The 19,614-nt window shown below is 43.7% G+C and overlaps 1 protein-coding gene across 2 annotated transcripts in view; it reads left to right on the top strand.

The window, feature by feature from the left end:
* The window catches only part of FAXC (failed axon connections homolog, metaxin like GST domain containing), a 69,196-nt gene that overhangs the window by 20,409 nt on the left and 29,173 nt on the right, over window positions 1–19,614 (top strand). For both annotated transcript variants that reach the window (XM_040239139.1, XM_040239140.1), the window contains one exon: window positions 6,517–6,740. In XM_040239139.1, coding sequence (XP_040095073.1) covers window positions 6,517–6,740 — 224 coding nt within the window. The remainder of the gene's footprint in view (window positions 1–6,516; window positions 6,741–19,614) is intronic.

A 19,614-nucleotide genomic window follows, 5' to 3' on the forward strand; every position in this document is an offset into this window, starting at 1 on the left:
AGAGACTTGGGGTCAGATTACTGGAATGAAATTGTTTTGATAACAGACGCTATAGTGGCTTCTAGGTGACATACTGTCCCCTTGTGGACACTACTGGGTGTCGTGTGTGTGTGTGTGTGTGTGTGTGTGTGTGTGTGTGTGTGTGTGTGTGTGTGTGTGTGTGTTAGCAGCTCAGTTGTGTCCGACTCTGCGACCCCATGGACTGTAGCTGCCAGGCTCCTCTGTTCATGGAATTCTTCAGGCAAGAGTACTGGAGTGGGTTGCCATTTCCTTCTCTAGGGGATCTTCCCAACCCAGGCAATGAACCTGGGTCTCCCATATTGCGGGCAGATTCTTTACCTTCTGAACCACCAGGAGCGTCTTAAGCTCTTCTAATCTCAATGGTGTTGGGTACCATTGTCAAACTCCCTATAGTTATGTGTCACCCATAAAAATATGGATGTTACAAAAGAAGATTCAAATCACTTCTAGGTTGGCTATAATTAATTTTTTTTTGATGTGGACTATTTTTTAAAGTCTTTATTGAATTTTTTGCAATATTGTTTCTGTTTTGTTTTCACCCCTCTCTCGAGGCATGTGGCGTCTTAGTTCCCTGACCAGTGATCAAGCCTGCACACCCTGAATTGGAAGGTCAAGTTTTAACCAATGGACCGCCAAGGAAGTCCCATTTTTAAAAATTTTGAGTTTGGCTTTTGGTGAGTGGGAGAGATGGGATGCTTTAATAAAAGGACTTACCCGAGATTTTCTCTAAAAGCCAGGAGACTCTCTCCTTGATTACAACTTGATTGAAGTGGTCCCCTCTCCTTTCTCTTTTGTATCCCTCCCCCCAGTTTTAGATGTAGTGAGGGCCCCGTTCAGAAAGGCATTTCTAATACTGTGAAAGGTGGTGAAATTGCAGAAGCATATCGTATGCTCCTGCACCCTAGAGCATCTAGAGTGCAGGTGAAAGGTGGCAAGGAGGTAGTAGCGTGACCAGGAAAAGGGCGTTCTCATGGCAGGAAAGGCCACATGCTAAGATTCATTCAGCAAACAGTAGGTCTGCAGTTTCTTCCATATGTGCTAATAGTCATTTCGGCCACAGCACAGGCTTCATGGGCGCTTATAATGAGAGATGTCTTTATTAAAGCATCAGAGATCTACTTTTCTTTCCTTCTTATCTCCTTTAAAAATGTTTCAGCAGGGTTTACTCTTCAGTTCTAAGATCATCGATAGTGGGAGAAAAAAACAAACCTCTTTGACGTCATTTTGTAGGAAAGACCGGATATATCCGTTGTGATATATAAAACAAAATGAGTATCAACTTCCTGACAGAGGCTCTCAGAATGAGAAATTATTTTAATTGCTCAGCCTGGTCCAGTTTCCAGATTGGCCCTTCCCATCATCTCTGGTTTATAACTCACAGTTCCCTGAGTAGTGGCCTCTTCCCAGCAGAGAGTGAAGAGGCAGATCCCAGAAGGAGGACGGGGGCAGCCCTTCTCCCTCAGTCTCCACAGGCCTCTCTCTTTCCATTTTCCTGCGTAAATATTGTCAGCCTTTAGAAACACCAGCAGCAGCTGGCTCAGAACTTTTCATTCAGTCAGCAGTTCATCCTTTCAGCAGAGTTCCAGGATGAATGACCCCTAGGGGATGGATGTCAGGGAAGACAAGGTGCCTGTCCTCAGCTGGCTCACAGGGGAGGGTGCCATCCAGCCTGCGTAGCCAGGCAGCGCCAGGGGAGAGTCTGAAGAGCACCTGCTGGAGCGATGCAACGCAAGCTTCCAGAGAAGATGATGTCGGACAGGATCTAGGACCAGTCAGAGTGGTGGGGGAAGGGATCGGCTGAAAGGGTAAGATGAGGATGTCAGGCAGAGGGGGCAGTAGTCTGCAAAAGTTTAGAGGCAAGAAGGAGGCAGTCGGGGAGGCATGTATAATTCTATGGGTGGGGAAGCAGTGCCATTTTGGGGTCAGGCTGTGGCCAGGGGAGGGGGGGGCTTGGGATGGGGGAGGCTGAGGTGCCAGGTGAGGCAGCTATGGGGAGCAAATGCATGACTCTGAGAAGCAGTGTGATACCATGGGATTTGTGTTTTAGGAAGCTTTTTGTGGCTAACTAGAGGAAAAGGGATTTCTAGAAGTCCTTAAGGGGGAGTCCTTAAGGTGTCTCTCTTGGGAGACCTATGAGGAGGCCACCATCCTCAGGGTTGGGCGGTGATGCAGCCTGAATGATAGTGTCAGTCGAATTGGTGACAAAGCCGCAGGGTGACTGGCTGTCAGGAGGGAGGGGTGGGGAGTGGTGAAGAGGACCACCTAGGATTCCTTCTGGTTTCGGTGCAGAGTGGCAGATTTGCAAGGAAGAAAGAGGATGAATCCAGCTTTGGAAATGTTGGTTTGAGTGCCTGAGGCTCCCTCAGTGTATCTGCAGATCTCAGGACAGAGGTCTTGTGGGCTGTGATATGGAGTTGGGAGTCCTCACTTTGAAATCATGAATGTGAAACATAGATCACCCCACAAATGAGGTGTTAGAAGGTAGAAGGGATAAAGATAAAAGTCTTGGCAACATGTAAGAAGTGAGAGGAAAGTGGTAGAGACGTAAGCCAAGAGAGAATTCTAAGAAAGAGGCTGATAGTGTTGGATGCTGCAAAAAGTTCAAGGAAGATAAAGATGAAAAGAAAATGTATTTGAACTTGGCAACAAGAAGGAATTGTTGACTTGGACAAGAGTGGTTTCGGTGGAGTGGTGGGTACGGAAGTCCCTTTCATGTGGAGATGTTCAGGAAGCTTTCATGTGGGAGAGTGTGGACTTGTGGTTGTCAGGATATAGCAGCATGTGTGAGGGATGTCTTTGATCTGTAGAAATTGACTTAGGGACCCTTGAAGCGCGCATTTTCATTGACATTGCATTTTATACCCACTTCACAGGACTTGGCCATAGAAGAGCCTGCCTGGCCCTCGTTTGCTTCTCTTCCCTGTACTGGTCTACAGTTTTGGGCACAGGGAGTGAAAGAGAGGAAGGAAAATGAGAGCAGGGTGGGGAAGAGAAGGAAAGAAAGCCAATGTTTGAGGTTACTTTCAGCTGCCACATTCTGAATTAACCCAGTGTTTCTCCTGTGCCCTGCATCTAACCTGCTAATGCAGGTGGAGAGCCTTACACCACAGCCTGGGGCTGGGGATGGTGTGTGTTTCTCTTCCCTGCTCAGCTGTGTGGGCCAGACAACAGCCACCTCATCTGTCCCTACGGCTCCTCTAACTCATTAGTCTTCTGAGACTCTCTTCCCACTGCTGCACCCTCATCTTCTGCACACGACCTTATTTCCTGCTCTGAGAGGAGACCGAGTTCATGGGGCGGAAGCTTGGAACCTCCTTGCAGCCCCTTACTTCTCTATCTCACAGAGAGTGGTGTTTCTACTTCTCTCCATGCTGGCCCTTCCAGCCTGGCCCTCTAGTCTTCTCACTTGCCTTTGAACTAGGCTTCCACAAAACCACTCCTTATCCTAGAAACTTTCTTAGGCAACCTCAGTTCCTCTTGCATCTTTGAAACTGCCACCGCCACTGCCACCTAAACCTTCGGGATCCTCCCCTGCAGGTTTTATGGAACTTTTAAATGCAACAGGTTAACTCATCTTTCATCACCTAAATCTGTCCACTTCGTGCGTGCTGGGACTGGTTACCGTCCGCTGCAACCATCAGCCTGGGAGATCGCGTCCTCTACCATTTCTCTATTTCCGGTCCTGTCCTCACCTTGCCACACATCTGAGTGTGTGTCTCATCTGCTTAAAACCTTTTGGTGGTTGAACTTGGCTTTCACAGTAAGTTCTAGTCCCTGTGTAGCAGGCGCATCTTGACCCAGTCCTTACCCGTCCTTCTAGCTTCAGCGCTTCCAGGCTCCCTCAGGCATCCCAGGCCCCACCTGCCCATCCTGAAGTTCTTGCCGTTCATGGAACAGCTGGGACTCTTCATGCACACGCCTCTGCCTCTGCTCTACCTGGTGAACTGCTGCTCATTCTTCTAGATCAGTTGTGCTTGTGATCAAACTCATGTGATTTGCCTACAAAGAATGAATTCTTCTTCACACCAATCTATCTGTTTAGAGCCATCCCAATCATCATTTTTACACTTTAGATGCTTCCTGGATGCTGTTATTACCTGGTCATGCTTAACTTAGGGTAATTTAGTTTTATTTTCAGATCACTGACTTCCAGAATAATCAAGGATGGAATTGACCTTTTTACTGTGAATTTAGGTCTAGCATAGTTATTACTAGAATCAAAGTGCTGATTAGTGGAATATGAAAAGTGACACCCTAATTATTGCAGGTATAAAAAAAAAGAACAACTAGAAAAGCATTTTATTTGCACATTTATAAAAAAACATGCGAGAATAAATAAAATCTTTTATATCAGAAGTTTTATTGACTCTCTACATATTAATTAGTTACCATTGCAGTGTACTTTTTCCTGTTTTCAGTCAAAATTTCTTGCCTCCTCAATACTTTATTTTGAGATCCTTTCTAACGAGATTTGTAAGCACCTTTTAAAAAGCTATTAAAAAAGTTATAGTTGTGGAATAGAGTATGTTGAAATTGGTTATGAGACTTTTCAGTGAAAATCAGGAAGACTTTAAAAATTAGAGAAATCTGTTTTTTCCCGCTTATTTTTATACTTTAAAGAATAGAATGTATAAAATAATCAAAATATCAGGATCTTATTTCCTGCTTTTGTTTCTTTTTCTTGAGATAGAAAGTAGCTACAGTTAGCTATCATCCCTTGTGTTCTCTCTGTAAAAAGTATTTTCACTCCTCTGATGTTTTCCAAGTGACCATTACTGCTGTATTAACCAGCAGTGGGAGATGACTCCAGTACAGCTTTTATTGCTCACTGTGAGGAAGAGCTAAAATATCTTCTGTCTCTACGCCCACAGCTATGTTTTTCTTAGCCTCCAATAGGAAAACCTTTTAATTTCTATCTTCCAACACTATGAACCATGAAAACAGTCTGGCAATCACTCCAGCTTCAGAGAACAAAATCAGCAAAGGCCTGAGTATTGCAGCCAGCACACCACATGAGCAGCTGTTAACCGCTTAGCTGTCCACACAGATCACACAGGAGCTTCTGGACTTTTTGCCACAACTATCACCTAGTTGGGAAGAATGATCCAACCAAGTTCCTTTGGTATTTCTATTCACTCTAGGCTCCTGGAGAACAAACTGAAGCAGAAAGCTGCCTTTCTGGAGAATGAATCATTTGTATACTATTTATAATTTATATAGTTCATAGTAAACATGGACAGCTACAACTGTTCCGTGAAAGTGAAAGTGTTAGTTGCTCAGTTGTGTCTGACTTTTTTTTGCAACCCCACGGACTGTAGCCCACCAGCCTCCTCTGTCCAAGGAATTCTCCGGGCAAGAATACTGGAGTGGGTAGCCATTCCCTTCTCCAGGGGATCTTCCCAACCCAGAATTGAACCTGGGTCTCCTGCATCGCAGGCAGATTGTTTACCATCTGAGCCACCAGAGATTCTGTCAAAAAGGCAGAAAAATTTCTTTTTGGAAAAAAACCCCTTTTATATCAGGAAGTATAAAATGTATACACAAAGTGTATAAAACAAAAAAATGTTCAGCTTAAATAATCAACATAGAGCATAAAAAAGAATGAAATAATGCCATTTGCAGGAACATGGATGGACCTAGAGATTATCATATTAAGTAAAGTAAGCCAGACAAAGACAAGTATCATATGATATTGTTTATATGTGGAATCTAAAATAATGATACAAATGAATTTATTTACAAAGCAGAAATGGACTCACAAACATAGAAAACAAACTTATGATTACCATAGTCAGGGAGGGGGACAAATTAGGAGTTTGGGATAAAAATATATATACTACTATATGTAAAATAGATAATCAACAAGGACCTACTGTATAGCACAGGGAATTATATTCAGTGTCTTATAATTACCTATAATGGAAGAGAATGTGAAAGAGAATATAAATATGTGTGTATATATGTGTGTGTCTGAGCCACTTTGCTGTGCACCTGAAACTAGCGCAATATTGTAAATCAACTATATTTCAATAAAAATTAGAGACACAGAACACAGGCTTGTATGACCATCACTTTGATCAAAAAAGAATGAAACCAGCACCCCAGTCACTGCCACCTCCTTCCCATTGCCACCCCGTTCCAACCCACCGACACAGGTACTCACTGTCCTGCCTAAAACGCTTTTAAAGTGGATTTCTACTTGTTTTCTGTGGGGCTGCCTGAGAGAGACCAGAAGCACGGTCTTGGAGGGTGGAGGGTCTCCGGGCAGGTTCAGAGGAGGTTTGGTGGATGGTAGCGTGGCAAGCTATCTGACCCTAAGTCCAGGCATGGACTTGAGCCTATTGTAATATCTGCCATTCAGACTACTCTTTGTAGAAGCTGCAGTGATTCAGTCCTCTAGCATGTGCTGAATTCCCAACCCCTCACTGGAAATTGACTCTGTGGACCTGCTATGTATCTAACGCACAGTAGTAACTTCTTTCCACGCAATTCCAGGACCTTAGCTTATTGCCAGTGGGTGGACAATCTCAATGAGACCCGGAAGATGCTCTCTCTTAGTGGTGGCGGTCCCTTCAGTAACCTGCTGAGGTGGGTCGTGTGCCACATAACGAAAGGAATCGTGAAGCGCGAGATGCACGGCCACGGCATTGGCCGCTTCTCCGAGGAGGAGATTTACATGCTGATGGAGAAGGACATGCGGTCTTTAGCAGGGCTTCTGGGTAACGTACCACACCTTCTATTCTGAATTTTCTGTCCTTACGTTTTGCATGAGTAGTAAAGCACTGCTAGTTTACTGCTTGAAAGCTTTATTTTGGTTGATTTCTTTGCTTCTACATGTAGGTTGCAGCCCCACCTTTTAACCGAGTCCCCTAATTTTCAGGAGCATGCGCCTCTGAATCACTAGAGGGTGAGTGTTTCTAGTGTGGTGACGCTCCCGGGTGAAGAGAACATAGAACGTGGCCTAGCGTTACTAACTGGCTGTAAGTGATGGTATTTCTGAATGTGTTGTGAGCCAAGGAGGAATATGAGCAAGGAAGCGCTTCTATTTATAAATGGGTCAGGGTGAAGGGCTATTTATAGACATGTCTGCTCAGAAGATTTGACTGGGTACTGTTGACCTCCAGCTAAGAGAGATGCCGACCCAGCCCAAGGGAATGAGAAAATTTGACATTTTCTCATGTCTTTCATTTCTCTTTGTAATCTGAGTCTTCTTCTTACTAGCATGTTTGAGTTCTTCTGAATTTGTATTTACTGCACCCAGTGGGTTTAACTGCATTTGGGAAGCCGCTCAAAGAGAAGCACCGAGGGGCCTGTCTCCATGGGTACGTGACGAAGCTCAGTCGAGTGACCCCCACTTTGCTCACCTGGTTGACTGGTGGCTGGGCTGATATGACATTGTTCTGAGTGAAGCTTGAGCCTTAGCTCTGACAGTTCACAAACGGATCATTTGAATTCAGCTTCGATGTGTGAAATAACGTCCTCTCCTGGGAACAGCTCGTGTATACGGAACCAAGGTCATAGGACCTAGTCCTTCAGAGCTGCTGATTTTGTCCAGCGACTGTGGTTTTCCTTGGTCCTCTCTTGGTGCCCTCATCTCTGTTCTGGAGCACATTAAGTACCTTCTCCAGGAAGTGGAGTTTCGGATTTGTTTTGTTCAAACCTACCAGGAACCCAGAACTGGGGGCTGTTCTGTCACCCGTCAGAGTGACCCACTCTGACTAGCTCCTTCCTGCTCCTCGCTGCAGATGCTTACTGGACCTGGAGTCCTCCCTGGAACCTGCAGAGGGAGATGCCAGCAGCACACCCAGCTCTTGGCCAGCTTTGTTGTGGGGGCAACAGCAAGGGTGGGTGGGCCTTAATGTGCTGGGTTCCTGCTCTAAACAGACACTCCGAAGCCCCGCCTGGCTTGGAGGTTGATGCTGTCTGGACCTGCTGGTGCTTTGTCTCCGTGGCCCTAGGTGGGCCTGCCTGATGTAGGTATGAGTGGAATTTGCCTCTAGTTTGTCTTGTTCCTTTGGAAACTTAGTGCTGGACTCTGGGCCACACAGAAGCCAGTGCAGAGAGGACCATTTCTTCTCAGCAGCGGCTCCATCTGCTCCTGGCTTCTTCCCCAGTTTTCACTGTACGGAGCCCCACAAAGCCAGGAGTTGAGCTTCCAAAGTGAAGATAGCTCATTTCTAATGGTTTAACAGCGTTGGTTCCTTAACCAGAGTGGGGTGATCATCTCCCTTCTAGAACATTTTTGGCTGGGGAACTTGGAATCAGGGTGATAGTCATAGTGAGGATAACACTAGTGTCTCTCCCCTGTTTGATTTCTCCCCACTACCGGTGAGATGGGAGGCAGTTGCATCACTGATTGCTAGGCTGGGTCCCTGGTAAGTATCACAATGGCATTCTGAGTCCAGATGAGTTTCTAGGATGAGAAACTGAGTGGGTTATTTGAAAGCTAAAGTTTGCTAGAGTTCTATTCCGAATGTGGGTCCAGGGAGCAGTCTGGTTTTGAATTCTATCGTAAGAGAAGCACATTTTCTGTGTCTAGGGAAGAAGAGGCTCTCTGGCTGAGCATCATAATTTTCTTACTAAATGAGGCAGAAAGCATCTATTTTTCCCTTCACCCAGGATATAGCTTACTTATAATATCCAGCTGTTTTATGATGTTGCTCTTGGAGGCTGAGGGCAGCATGGACTATGGAGTCTCATCATTGAAGTCAGTTTCCTGGGCTTTGTGAGTTGAAGTCATACTCGTCCTTAGGAGGCTGGCTTCCAACAAGGAGATGTGTTAAAACTCCAAGCTGAAGTACACAGGTACTTGAGGAGAAAAGGTCTTTTTCTTTTTTAGGAGCTGCTATTGAAAGAGCCCTGCTTCCCTGCTGGCTCAGTAGTAAAGAATGTGTCTGCCAATGCAGAAGCTGCGAGTTCGATCCCTGGTTCAGAAAAATCCCCTGGAGAAGGAAATGGCTAGCCACTCTAGTCATTTTTGCCTGGGAAATCCCATGGACAGAGGAGCCTGGCTGACTATAGTCCATGGCATTGTGAAAGAGTCAGACAGGACTTAGTGACTAAACAATAACAACAACAGTGGAAAAAGCCAAATAATAAAATGGAATTTGTAAATGAAAGTGAGAAAAACAAGCTGGTTTCCAGCCAACTATACTAGACTAAAGTGAAAGTGAAATGCACGTTTCCCTCCTGGTCCAAGGCTTTATTGATTCATGAAAATGGCTCGAGGCATCTTTATTTTTCAGAGTCCTTGTTGCCATTGGGTTGGCACATGTCAAAAAGTCAGATTTATTGGTTATTTTAATAAACATCAGTGTGTAATCTTGGCTATTTAATAAAGAGTAATGGGATGTAAAGTAGTTCTTCTTTCAAAGGAAGCAAAATGAGTCACTTGTCATGTGTATGCTTCATGTCACTCTTACCAGCATGTAGAGTTACAATGTGGTATAGTTTTTCAGAATGATTGTATTTTGCTGTTGAACTAAAAAATAAAATCATTTAAAATTTGTTTATTTTTCAATTTGTAAATAACTTTGTTTTTCAAATATATAGATTTCAACTGATCACTTAGTTCTTAGATAAATAATATGTGAAAGTTGCTCAGTCATGTCCAACTCTTTGCTACCCCGTGGACTGTAGTCTGTGGAATTCTTCAGGCCAGAATACTGGAGTGGGTAGCCTTTCCCTTCTCCAGGGGATCTTCGCAACCCAGGGATCAAACCCAAGTCTCCCGCATTGCAGGTGGATTCCTTACCCGCTAAGCCACAAGGGAAGCCCAAGAATACTGGAGTAGGTAGCCTATCCCTTCTCTGGCAGATCTTCCCATCCCAGGAATCGAACCGGGGTCTCCTGCATTGCAGGTGAATTCTTTACCGACTGAGCTATCAGGGAAGCCCATAAATAATATGCAGAAGATTAATAATATATAGGCTTTGTGACTAGTAATAGAAAAATCTCTAACTCATTTTTAACCTGAAATACCTTTGGGGTCCCATCTGTTCAGACTGAAAAGGCTTGCTATGGCGCAGAAGTGGTGATTGAGTATATTAATTTTGTATCCTGCAACTTCACCAAATTTATTGATGAGCTCTAGCAGTTTTCTGGTGGCATCTCTAGGATTTTCCACATACTGGCATGTCATCTGCAAACAGTGACAGTTTTACTTCTTCCCTTCCAGTCTGGATTCCTTTTATTTCTTTTTCTTCTCTGATTGCTGTGGCTAAGACTTCCAATACTCTGTTGAATAAAAATGTTAAGAGTGGTCATCCTTGCCTTTTTCCTGATCTTAGGGGAAATGTTTTCAGCTTTTCACTGTTGCGTGTGATGTTAGCAATGCGTTTGTCACATATGGACTTTATTATAAGAAAACTGGTCTTAGAGTGTTGGGACTGCAGAGCAGGAAGCTGGGCTGGGTAAGAAATAGATTGGGGTGGGAATCTTGTAGCTGCAGTACAAGAACTTCCCTCTTTGGGGAATGTGCCTTAGGTTGTTGTCAGACTGCAGTTTTATAGTCCTTGTCTTGTGGTTCTCAAGCGCCTGATTGCAATATGAAGCCTTTGGAAAGCAGCTTTTGTCAGGGGGACCGGAACTAAGGAAAGGTGAAGCGGTAGCTCCTCATGTATGGGTGTTGAGGTGGATGAAGCTGGACCGAGTTTCTTCTCGTGTCTCTGACTGCCTCCCAAGTTCAGGCTGGGGAAACAGTCTGCAGGATGGGGGTGTAGGTGGTAGTTCATACTGTTATGAAGGGGTCTTCAGGGAGCCATGCATTTATCTGATCATAATGAAGCAGCACAGATGACTGAACTCTAGTGTTTCTTTACTTTTGATTGGACCTTCATAGACCCTGCATAGTGACACAGCACTTATGGGAAAAGCAAATGAATAATTGGCAAATAGAGTTGGTTTGGGAGAGATAATCATATAGGGGATAGAATAATAAGAATACAATTTCAGTTATGAGGCTCAGCTGGGCACTGTTGGTGGGCAACAGATACCTGCTGGATGAATGAAGGAGAAAATTGAATGAATGTCTGGAGACGTTTAGCAGCCAGCCAATGAGGCACTCCAGGATCTGTGGATCTGAGGGTACTTTCTGAGCAAAATTTGAAATTTGTGAATGCTTTTAAGAGGCAGGATCAGAAATAAGCCTGGGCTCTCTAGGTGGAAACTGAAAAATCCTATGAAAGAATGTTCTTTTTAGCCATGGCTGGAGACCTTAGGTGGGAGAGTGTACTTGGAATGATTAGAATGCAGACAGAAGGGTAATGCCTTTGACTCAGGACTGTATGAGTCTGACTGTAGGAGCGTAGCTGCCTTTGGCTCTTTGTAAGGGACTGTGAATGAGTTGGGAATATTTATTGATTAATTTTCGACTGCGCTGGGTCTTCCTTGCTGTGCATGGGCTTTCTCTAGTTTTGGCAAGTGGGAGCTACTCTCCATTGCAATGCACGGGCATCTCACAGCAGTGGCTTCTCTTGTGGGGCACAGGCTCTAGAGTACAGGGTCTTCCATAGTTGTGGTGCAGAAGCTTAGCTGCTCCTCAGTGTGTGGAATCTTCCTTCACTGGCAGGAGGATTCTTAACTGCTGAGCCCCCAGGGAAACCGGATCCACCTGATTTCCGCATCTGCAGTTCAACCAAGCCTGGATCCTGTAGTGCTATGTTTAGGATATGTGATTGGCTCAATCTGTGGATGTGGAACCTGTGGATATGGAGGGCTGACTAAGGGACTTACTTGAGCATCTGCGGATTTTGGTATATGTGGGAATCCTGGAACTGATATCCTAAGGGACGACTGTAATTACTAGATAATTAAGCCTTTTAGGGTTTTTCCTAAAAAAAAATTATGAGAATTTTTATCTATAAAGAGAATTATAATGCTGAAACACTGATTATGATTATTAATAGTATGGATTTTTTCTGACCAGAGTGCTTGGTTTTTGCTTGATATGGTAACGGGAAGCTTAAGTTACTAGGCACTCACCACTCTCTTTTTCTTCATCCTTATCTGCTCCCTTATATTGTCAGCTTTCCCTTCTCTTAGGGCAGCTGAAGGTTTAACCATGACAGAACACATATAAATTGGTTTATCCTTAGGTGGCTACTTATGGATCGTTTGTAAGTAATTTGCATTTTTCTCCGGAAAGAATGATGCATTTCATCAGTTCTCTTTGATCACAAGCATACCCAACGAAATTGTTATTACTGCAAAGGGTGCTCTAAAGAGCTGAGCAGAGAGCTGTAATGTCAGGAGACTGAGGATTGTGGTTTGCAAGAGAGCTCAGAACATTTAAATGTTTTTTTTCCCAAGGATGCAAACTTAAGTGACAGCAAGGATAAAATCAACACTCAACTCATAATTTGCTTCTACATAAAAAGTTGAATTGAAATCTAAATTAAGTGAGAAGGTCAAAAGAGAGCATTTCAAGATTTTTAAACAACTAAAGACTAACAGGAAAACTACCTGAACATTATTTTTGTATCAATTATGCACTGGCTGCTATGCTAGGCTCTTGGGAAACAAAGATGAATAATAATGGTATAATGGTGTCCACTTTCAGGAAGCTTATAGTATATTGGAGCTCATGTTTCTAGGCTGACAATATCCTAGGATGTGAAAAATTGCCCCATGTGATCTTAGAATTATGATTGTAATCTTTCAGAAATGAGGAGGCTAGGAAAAATGTCAGAAGATGGAGATAGGAAATCATCCTTGTTTCCAAAAGGGGGAGAGAGAAAGTAGATTCTCATAATGAAATAAAACACTAGAATGAATTATTGAATAGATGACTGGTTTTCTTGAAGGACTGTTATTGGTTCATTGCGAATGTCATGTCAAAAAATGACTGCAGTCGTCCCTCTGTGTCCACTGAGGGTTTGTTCTGGGACCTGCTGTTAATCCCGCAGATGTTCAAGCCCCATTGTTGGGTCTTTGTATTTGTGGGTTTCACATCAGCAAATTCAACCAGCCTCGGATCATATATGTGAACAGTGTATTTATTGAAAAAAAAATCTGCATACAAGTGGACCTGCAGCAGTTAAAATTCACGTTGTTCAGGATCAGCTGTTTATTTTCTTGACTTGCTGGGCCTACTGATTGGACAATCTCTTGATTTCTTCAAACCATTGGCGACCATCTCTCATGATATGCTTGTGGAAGATGGTTCATTTCCAAAGGTGGCTTTATGGATGCCTATGGTACCACCAAGGTTTCTTGAGTGGTTTGTTGTCGGGGAGAGGGATCCCTTGATGGTTGGACTCTTTCTACCCTTTCTTCACTTAGATCAGCTCCTCTGTTACCTCTCTGTGTATTGGGAATCTGTTTCATTTTGTCTGATAGAGAACCTCCCCTACCAAATAAAAAATTTGGAAACCCCTGGATTAATTGGTGGTGGGTGTGTGCTTGGCTGAGTATCTGTGTCCTCACAGTACCCATTAATGGACTGGTATCCCCTGAATCTCCAGGGACGCTGCTCTTGTCTTTTCTCAGAGATCTATTGACAACTTCAAAGACAAGTTTAATGGTTTTTAAATGACTCCAGGTGGAACGAGAGCTAAAAATTGGATGGAAAAATCAGGAATCAAAGCTGTCAACCATAACAAGAAGAAAGCCAGTAGGGATAAATGTCAAATTCTATACTTAGGACCTCAAATTGAATTGCACTAATACAGGGTGGGGAGAGATGTATGAAAAATGATATGAGGATTTTAGTTGACTTCAATCTCAGTATGTCACCAGCATGATGGACTCCCAAAGAAGCTAATAAAAATGTAGCCTGTTTAAACAAAGCATAATGTCTTGGATTAAGTTGTTTCCTCAAGGAAGCCTTTCTGGAACTTTCTCCCAGACTGTGTCAGGAGAACCTGTTCCCTGCTCCCAGGCCCCTGGTACTTTCTCCCCCAGAGCACTTCCTGTACTATCTCTGAATGATAGGCTTGACGGTCTCCTCAACTGGACTGGGTGCCAGGCCTGGTGGATAAGTTTCTGTCTCTAGAGCCTGAACAAGCCCCTGGCACATATGAGGCTTTCAGCAAGTGTTTGTTGAACAAAGAATGCAATACTCAATTCTGAGGTCCATCTTTTAAAAAGAACGTGGTCAAACCTGGGTGCATCCAGAGAAGGGTGATTAGGAAGGTAGTTAGTCTCAAGATAATTTCCTGTGAGGAAGATAGTAGGCATAGATAGTCTGGAGAAGTGCAGATATAGGGTCATAAACTAGTTTTTTTTTCAGGTATTGGAAGAGGGTGCCTTAGGTGTTGCTGCAGGTGATGGGCATGTTTGGGCAGAGGAAAGGAGGGCAGAGGGGGACTGGGGTGTGTATGAGGGGAAATGACAACAGATGGCAGCTCAGGGTTGACAGCACTGTAGAACAGACCCATCTAAAGTTAGACGGGCTTGTGACAGAGAGGCCTGGTGGGCTACGGTCCACAGGGTTGCACAGAGTCGGACACGACTGAAGCGACACAGCACGCGTGCACACACACATCTTCTCATGTGGTCGGAGCCGCTGTTTTTTATTTGCTCCATGAGGGTGAGGACCACCATCCAGATAGCCGGGGAGCCTTTCACAGGCAATATCATGCTTAACTAGAAATTGTCGTGGGGATCCGTTCGGTTCTGATGGTTTGATAATTTTGTATTTATTCTCTAGAGAAAAGAGCAGAGGCGGGTTTCCATGTTATAAGACGAGGCAGATTTATTCACTCGTGTTCTGGTTCATCTCTTGGATTGAGATTTATGTTTGGGCTGCCACTCATGACTTCCAAAGGCTGGGTGCTTTAAATGATCTGCATTTACTCTGTGCCACTTGTTTTTAAATCTACTTTTTGAACAAGGTTGATTTCCGATAAACCTCTCTCCTAACCTTCTACTTCTTTTGAAGTGATTTTTACTCCAAGGCTTTTGGACAGTAGCAAAATTGTTTTTTGTTTTTTAAGAGAGCTTGGGAATAGGCTGTTTTAATAGCTGCTCATCCTACCCTGTTTAATTGCATCATGTAAGCTGCACTGCCTTTTCATGAGGCATTCAGGCCGAGGCTGGGAGCCTACCTGGCACACAGCAGCCACACGCCATGCCTCCCAGTGAAAGTGGCAGGGCAGAGTCTTCGCAACTGGCAGCAGAAAAGGATGAGAAACATTAGGTTATATCTATGTACATATTAGCATATTTAGCATATGTTGAGTAACTGAATAGAGGGCAGAGGAGGAGAACAAAGACAGGAGTAATTATGCCTGTCAATCTAGCTCGAAAGAGAAAACCCACAGATGAAGAATATGATAGACACTATAAGGCATGTTCTGGAATCTCAAAGCAATGTTTTCTAATGTAGGTTCTAAGCCCTTTGCAAATTACAGGGGCCTGTCTAGGACAGTGGTTCTCAGCCCTCATTGCTTATTAGGATCAGGGCTGGGAAAGGTATTTTTAAAATCCAGGAGGTGATTCAAATATGTTTGTCATTTACTATAGGGCAGAGAGAAGGGCAGGTGTGTGTTCTGGGAAGGGGCCACATGAGGGAACTGTGTCTTGGTTATGGTGACCCTGGTTGGGTCTGTCTGCATGGGCCTTGGCCCACTCCTTCCTTCTCTCCATGTCACAGACCTACTACGCAGACTGCAAGGGTTTTTTTGTGTGTGAATAAATTTTAGACAGTATTTTTAACAGCGTCCTGAAGATGTTGTAGTCTTACAGCACCCGTGGGAGTTGGTTATTTCACAGATGAGAAAGCCCAACAGGAGTCAGAGAGGCTAGGGAGCCAGTCTCGGGCTGCGCAGCTAGCGAATGACAATGCATTTCTTCTGCTTCAGGAGAACTTCTGTACGTGTGCATAGGTGGCTTGTTAAAGTCACCTGCAAGAATGGTAATAATTTCACTTGGAATCCATAAATTTTATTTTTACCTGGATTGATGGGGTTCCTGTGAAAACTTAAGCTTTGTACAGACTCATACCGGAATCTGATCTGACTGAAGTGAAGTGATCCATGTGCTCTGAAAGATCTTTACATATTGTTGAGTAACTAAATTGCTGCAGCTTCTAATGGAGAGGGCCATTAGCTCCAATCCTCAGAGAGCAGCAGCTCTTCTCTTCAGGCATCACATCCATTCCAGGCTTCCAGAAGGCAGGAGCAATGGAGGCCTGGGGGGCCTGGCCACTTTCAATAGCCAGGGATTGATTGGTGGGGCCAGGCCCTGCTCTTGTTAAAATCTCTACATCCGTATGGGATAGACAGTTGTGGCCTTGAGTTGTAGCTGATTTCTTTTCTAGTTTTATCGTTGCTATCTCAGTTGGTAAAAGTGTGTTGATTATTAAGGAAATAAAAAAGTTAACTTAGCAGATTAAAATGAAATGCTAATCAGTGCTGAATTCTTAGAATCTTTATGGCTTATTTAGAGGCACAAATTGGTTGATGTCATTCTGACAGAAGCAGTCTGGTTTTTGCTTCATCCTGGGGGTCTTCTAATTGTTTCTTCCCTGAGAAAAGTCACTTTATGTTTAAATGTAGTGTGTGTGCGTATCCAACTTTCTGCAGCCCCGTGGACTGTAGCCTGCCAGGCTCCTCTGTCCATGGAATTTTCCAGGCAAGAATACTGGAGCAGGTTGCCATTTCCTACTCCAGGGGATCTTCTTGACCCAGGGATTGAACGTGTGTTTCTTGTGTCTCCTGCATTGGCAGGCAGATTCTTTACCACTAGCGCCTCATGGCAGGCCCATGTATTTAAATGTTTTGGGTTCCAATTCCTGAATGATTAAAAGAAAAGAAAAATGTTCACAAGATAATGCCATGCAGACAGTAGATCTTTAAATCCCATTCCATACTGAATATTCTATAATAACCTTTCCCTGGTGGCTCAGACGGTAAAACGTCTGTCTACAATCCGGGAGACCCGGGTTCAATCCCTGGGTTGGGAAGATCCCCTGGAGAAGGAAATGGCAATCCACTCCAGGACTGTTGCCTGGAAAATCCCATGAACAGAGGAGCCTGGTAGGCTACAGTCCATGGAGTTGCAAAGAGTCAGAAACGACTGAGCGATTTCACTTTCATTTTCATAAGCCTAATAGGGAAAAGAATATATATATATATACATTTAATACTTTGCTGTACACTTGCTGGGGTCCTGCCTTCTTTCCAATTTCTTTTTTTTTTTTAATTTTTTTATTGAAGGATAATCACTTTACAGAATTTTGTTGTTTTCTATCAAACCTCAACATGAAACAGCCATAGGTATACATATATCCCCTCCCTTCTGAACCTCCCTCCCATCTCCTTCCCCATCCCACTGCTCTAGATTGATACAGAGCCCCTGTTTGAGTTTCCTGAGCCACACAGCTAATTTCCATTGGCTATCTATTTTACATATGGTAATATGCAGATGACACCACCCTTATGGCAGAAAGTGAAGAGGAACTAAAAAGCCTCTTGATGAAAGTAAAAGAGGAGAGTGAAAAAGTTGGCTTAAAGCTCAACATTCAGAAAACAAAGATCATGGCATCTGGTCCCATCACTTCATGGGAAATAGATGGGGAAACAGTAGAAACAGTGCCAGACTTTATTTTTTGGGGGGCTCCAAAATCATTGCAGATGGTGACTGCAGCCATGAAATTAAAAGATGCTTACTCCTTGGAAGGAAAGTTATGACCAACCTAGACAGCATATTGAAAAGCAGAGACATTACTTTGCCAACAAAGGTCTGTCTAGTCAGGGCTATGGTTTTTCCAGTAGTCATGTATGGATGTGAGAGTTGGACTGTGAAGAAAGCTGAGCGCCAAAGAATTGATGCTTTTGAACTGTGGTGTTAGAGAAGACTCTTGAGAGTCCCTGGGACTGCAAGGAGATCCAACCAGTCCATTCTAAAGGAGGTCAGTCCTGGGTGTTCTTTGGCAGGAATGATGCTAAAGCTGAAACTCCAGTACTTTGGCCACCTCATGGGAAGAGTTAACTCATTGGAAAAGACTCTGGTGCTGGGAGGGATTGGGGGCAGGAGGAGAAGGGGATGACAGAGGATGAGATGGCTGGATGGCATCACTGACTCGATGGACATGTGTTTGAGTAAACCCTGGAGTTGGTGATGGACAGGGAGGCCTGGTGTGCTGCGATTCATGAGGTCGCAAAGAGTCGGACACGACTGAGCGACTGAACTGAACTGAACTGAATGTAAGTTTCCATGTTACTCTTTCCATACATCTCACCCTCTCCTCCTCTCTCCCCATGTCCATAAGTCTATTCTCCAACTTCATTTCTTAAACCTTGCCCACTCTGTGAAAACGACACTTGTCTTCTCTCTACTTCACAAACACAGCTTCTTACCCTGACCTTGTGATGCTTCCCTTAGCTGTTTTCCCTGACTAGAATTCCCTTCTCCAGATTTGTGCACCACTAGATCCTTCTTGACATTCACGTCTCTGGGTAACTATCACCTCCACAGAGAGGCCTTCCTTGACCACCAGTCTAACATAACTGTCAGTCACCCTCTATCACATCACCTTACTTAATTCTCTGCATTGCACATATCACTGGCTGATGCTTTCTTATTTATTGATTGATTTGTTTATCCTCTCTCCATGGGATGTAGACTCCATGAGAGCAGTGACCTTGTCTGTTCTGTTAGTCACACAATCCCAAGTACCCAGAGCTGTGTCTTGCATATAATCAAAATAATTTCAAGAGCTGACATTTATGGAACATTTCCAGTGTGCTTAGGCAAATAGTAATACAATACATAGTCCTTACCCTCATATGGTAATAAATATACTTTTAAAATAATATACATGTATATTTGAAAGAAAGTAAAAGTCGCTCAGTTGTGTACAACTCTTTGTGACTCCATGGACTGACTATACAGTCCATGGAATTCTCCAGTCCAGAATACTGGAGGGGGTAGCCTTCCCCTTCTCCAGAGGAACTTCCCAGCCCAGGATTGAACTAGTATCTCTCGCATTGAAGGCGGATTCTTTACCACAAGGGAAGCCCACATGTGTATATACATTAATTATGTAATATACAACATAATAAAACATAATATATTATACATATGATGTATAATATGTAAAACACACAGAGAAGTAGAATATTATTTAATAGTCCAAATAATAGCTTTATAACCACCACCTCTATTTAATAGTTAATGTTTTGTCATACTTACCTCAACTATTTTTTTCTTGATGTGGAAGTGTTTTAAAGTTACAGATATCATGACATTTAACCTATAATTTTAAATGCTGTGCCGATATTTTTCTCCTGTGGTCGTCAGCCTCCAAGATGCCCCAGTGATCCTTGGCTCCCAGGATTCATCCTCTCGGGTAATCCCCTTCCCTTGAGCACAGGCTGGACTTACTGCTTTGCTTCTGACAAACAGAATATGGCAGAAACAATGGGATGTCCCTTCTAAGATTAGGTTTTTAAAAAAATGGTAGCTTCTGTCTTGCACATCTTACTTCTCCTGCCCTTGATCTTTCACTTGCTCTGGTGGAAGCCTACACCATCGTGAGCAGTGTGGTGGGGAGGCCCACGTGGCAGGGAACTCATGACCAGGATCCAGCAGTGCTATATAGTCCTGTTAACAACCTTATGAGTGAGTTGGGAAGCGTCTTCCCCCAGT

Source organism: Oryx dammah, unplaced genomic scaffold (genome assembly GCF_014754425.2).
Source record: "Oryx dammah isolate SB20612 unplaced genomic scaffold, SCBI_Odam_1.1 HiC_scaffold_4, whole genome shotgun sequence".
NCBI lineage: Eukaryota > Metazoa > Chordata > Mammalia > Artiodactyla > Bovidae > Oryx > Oryx dammah.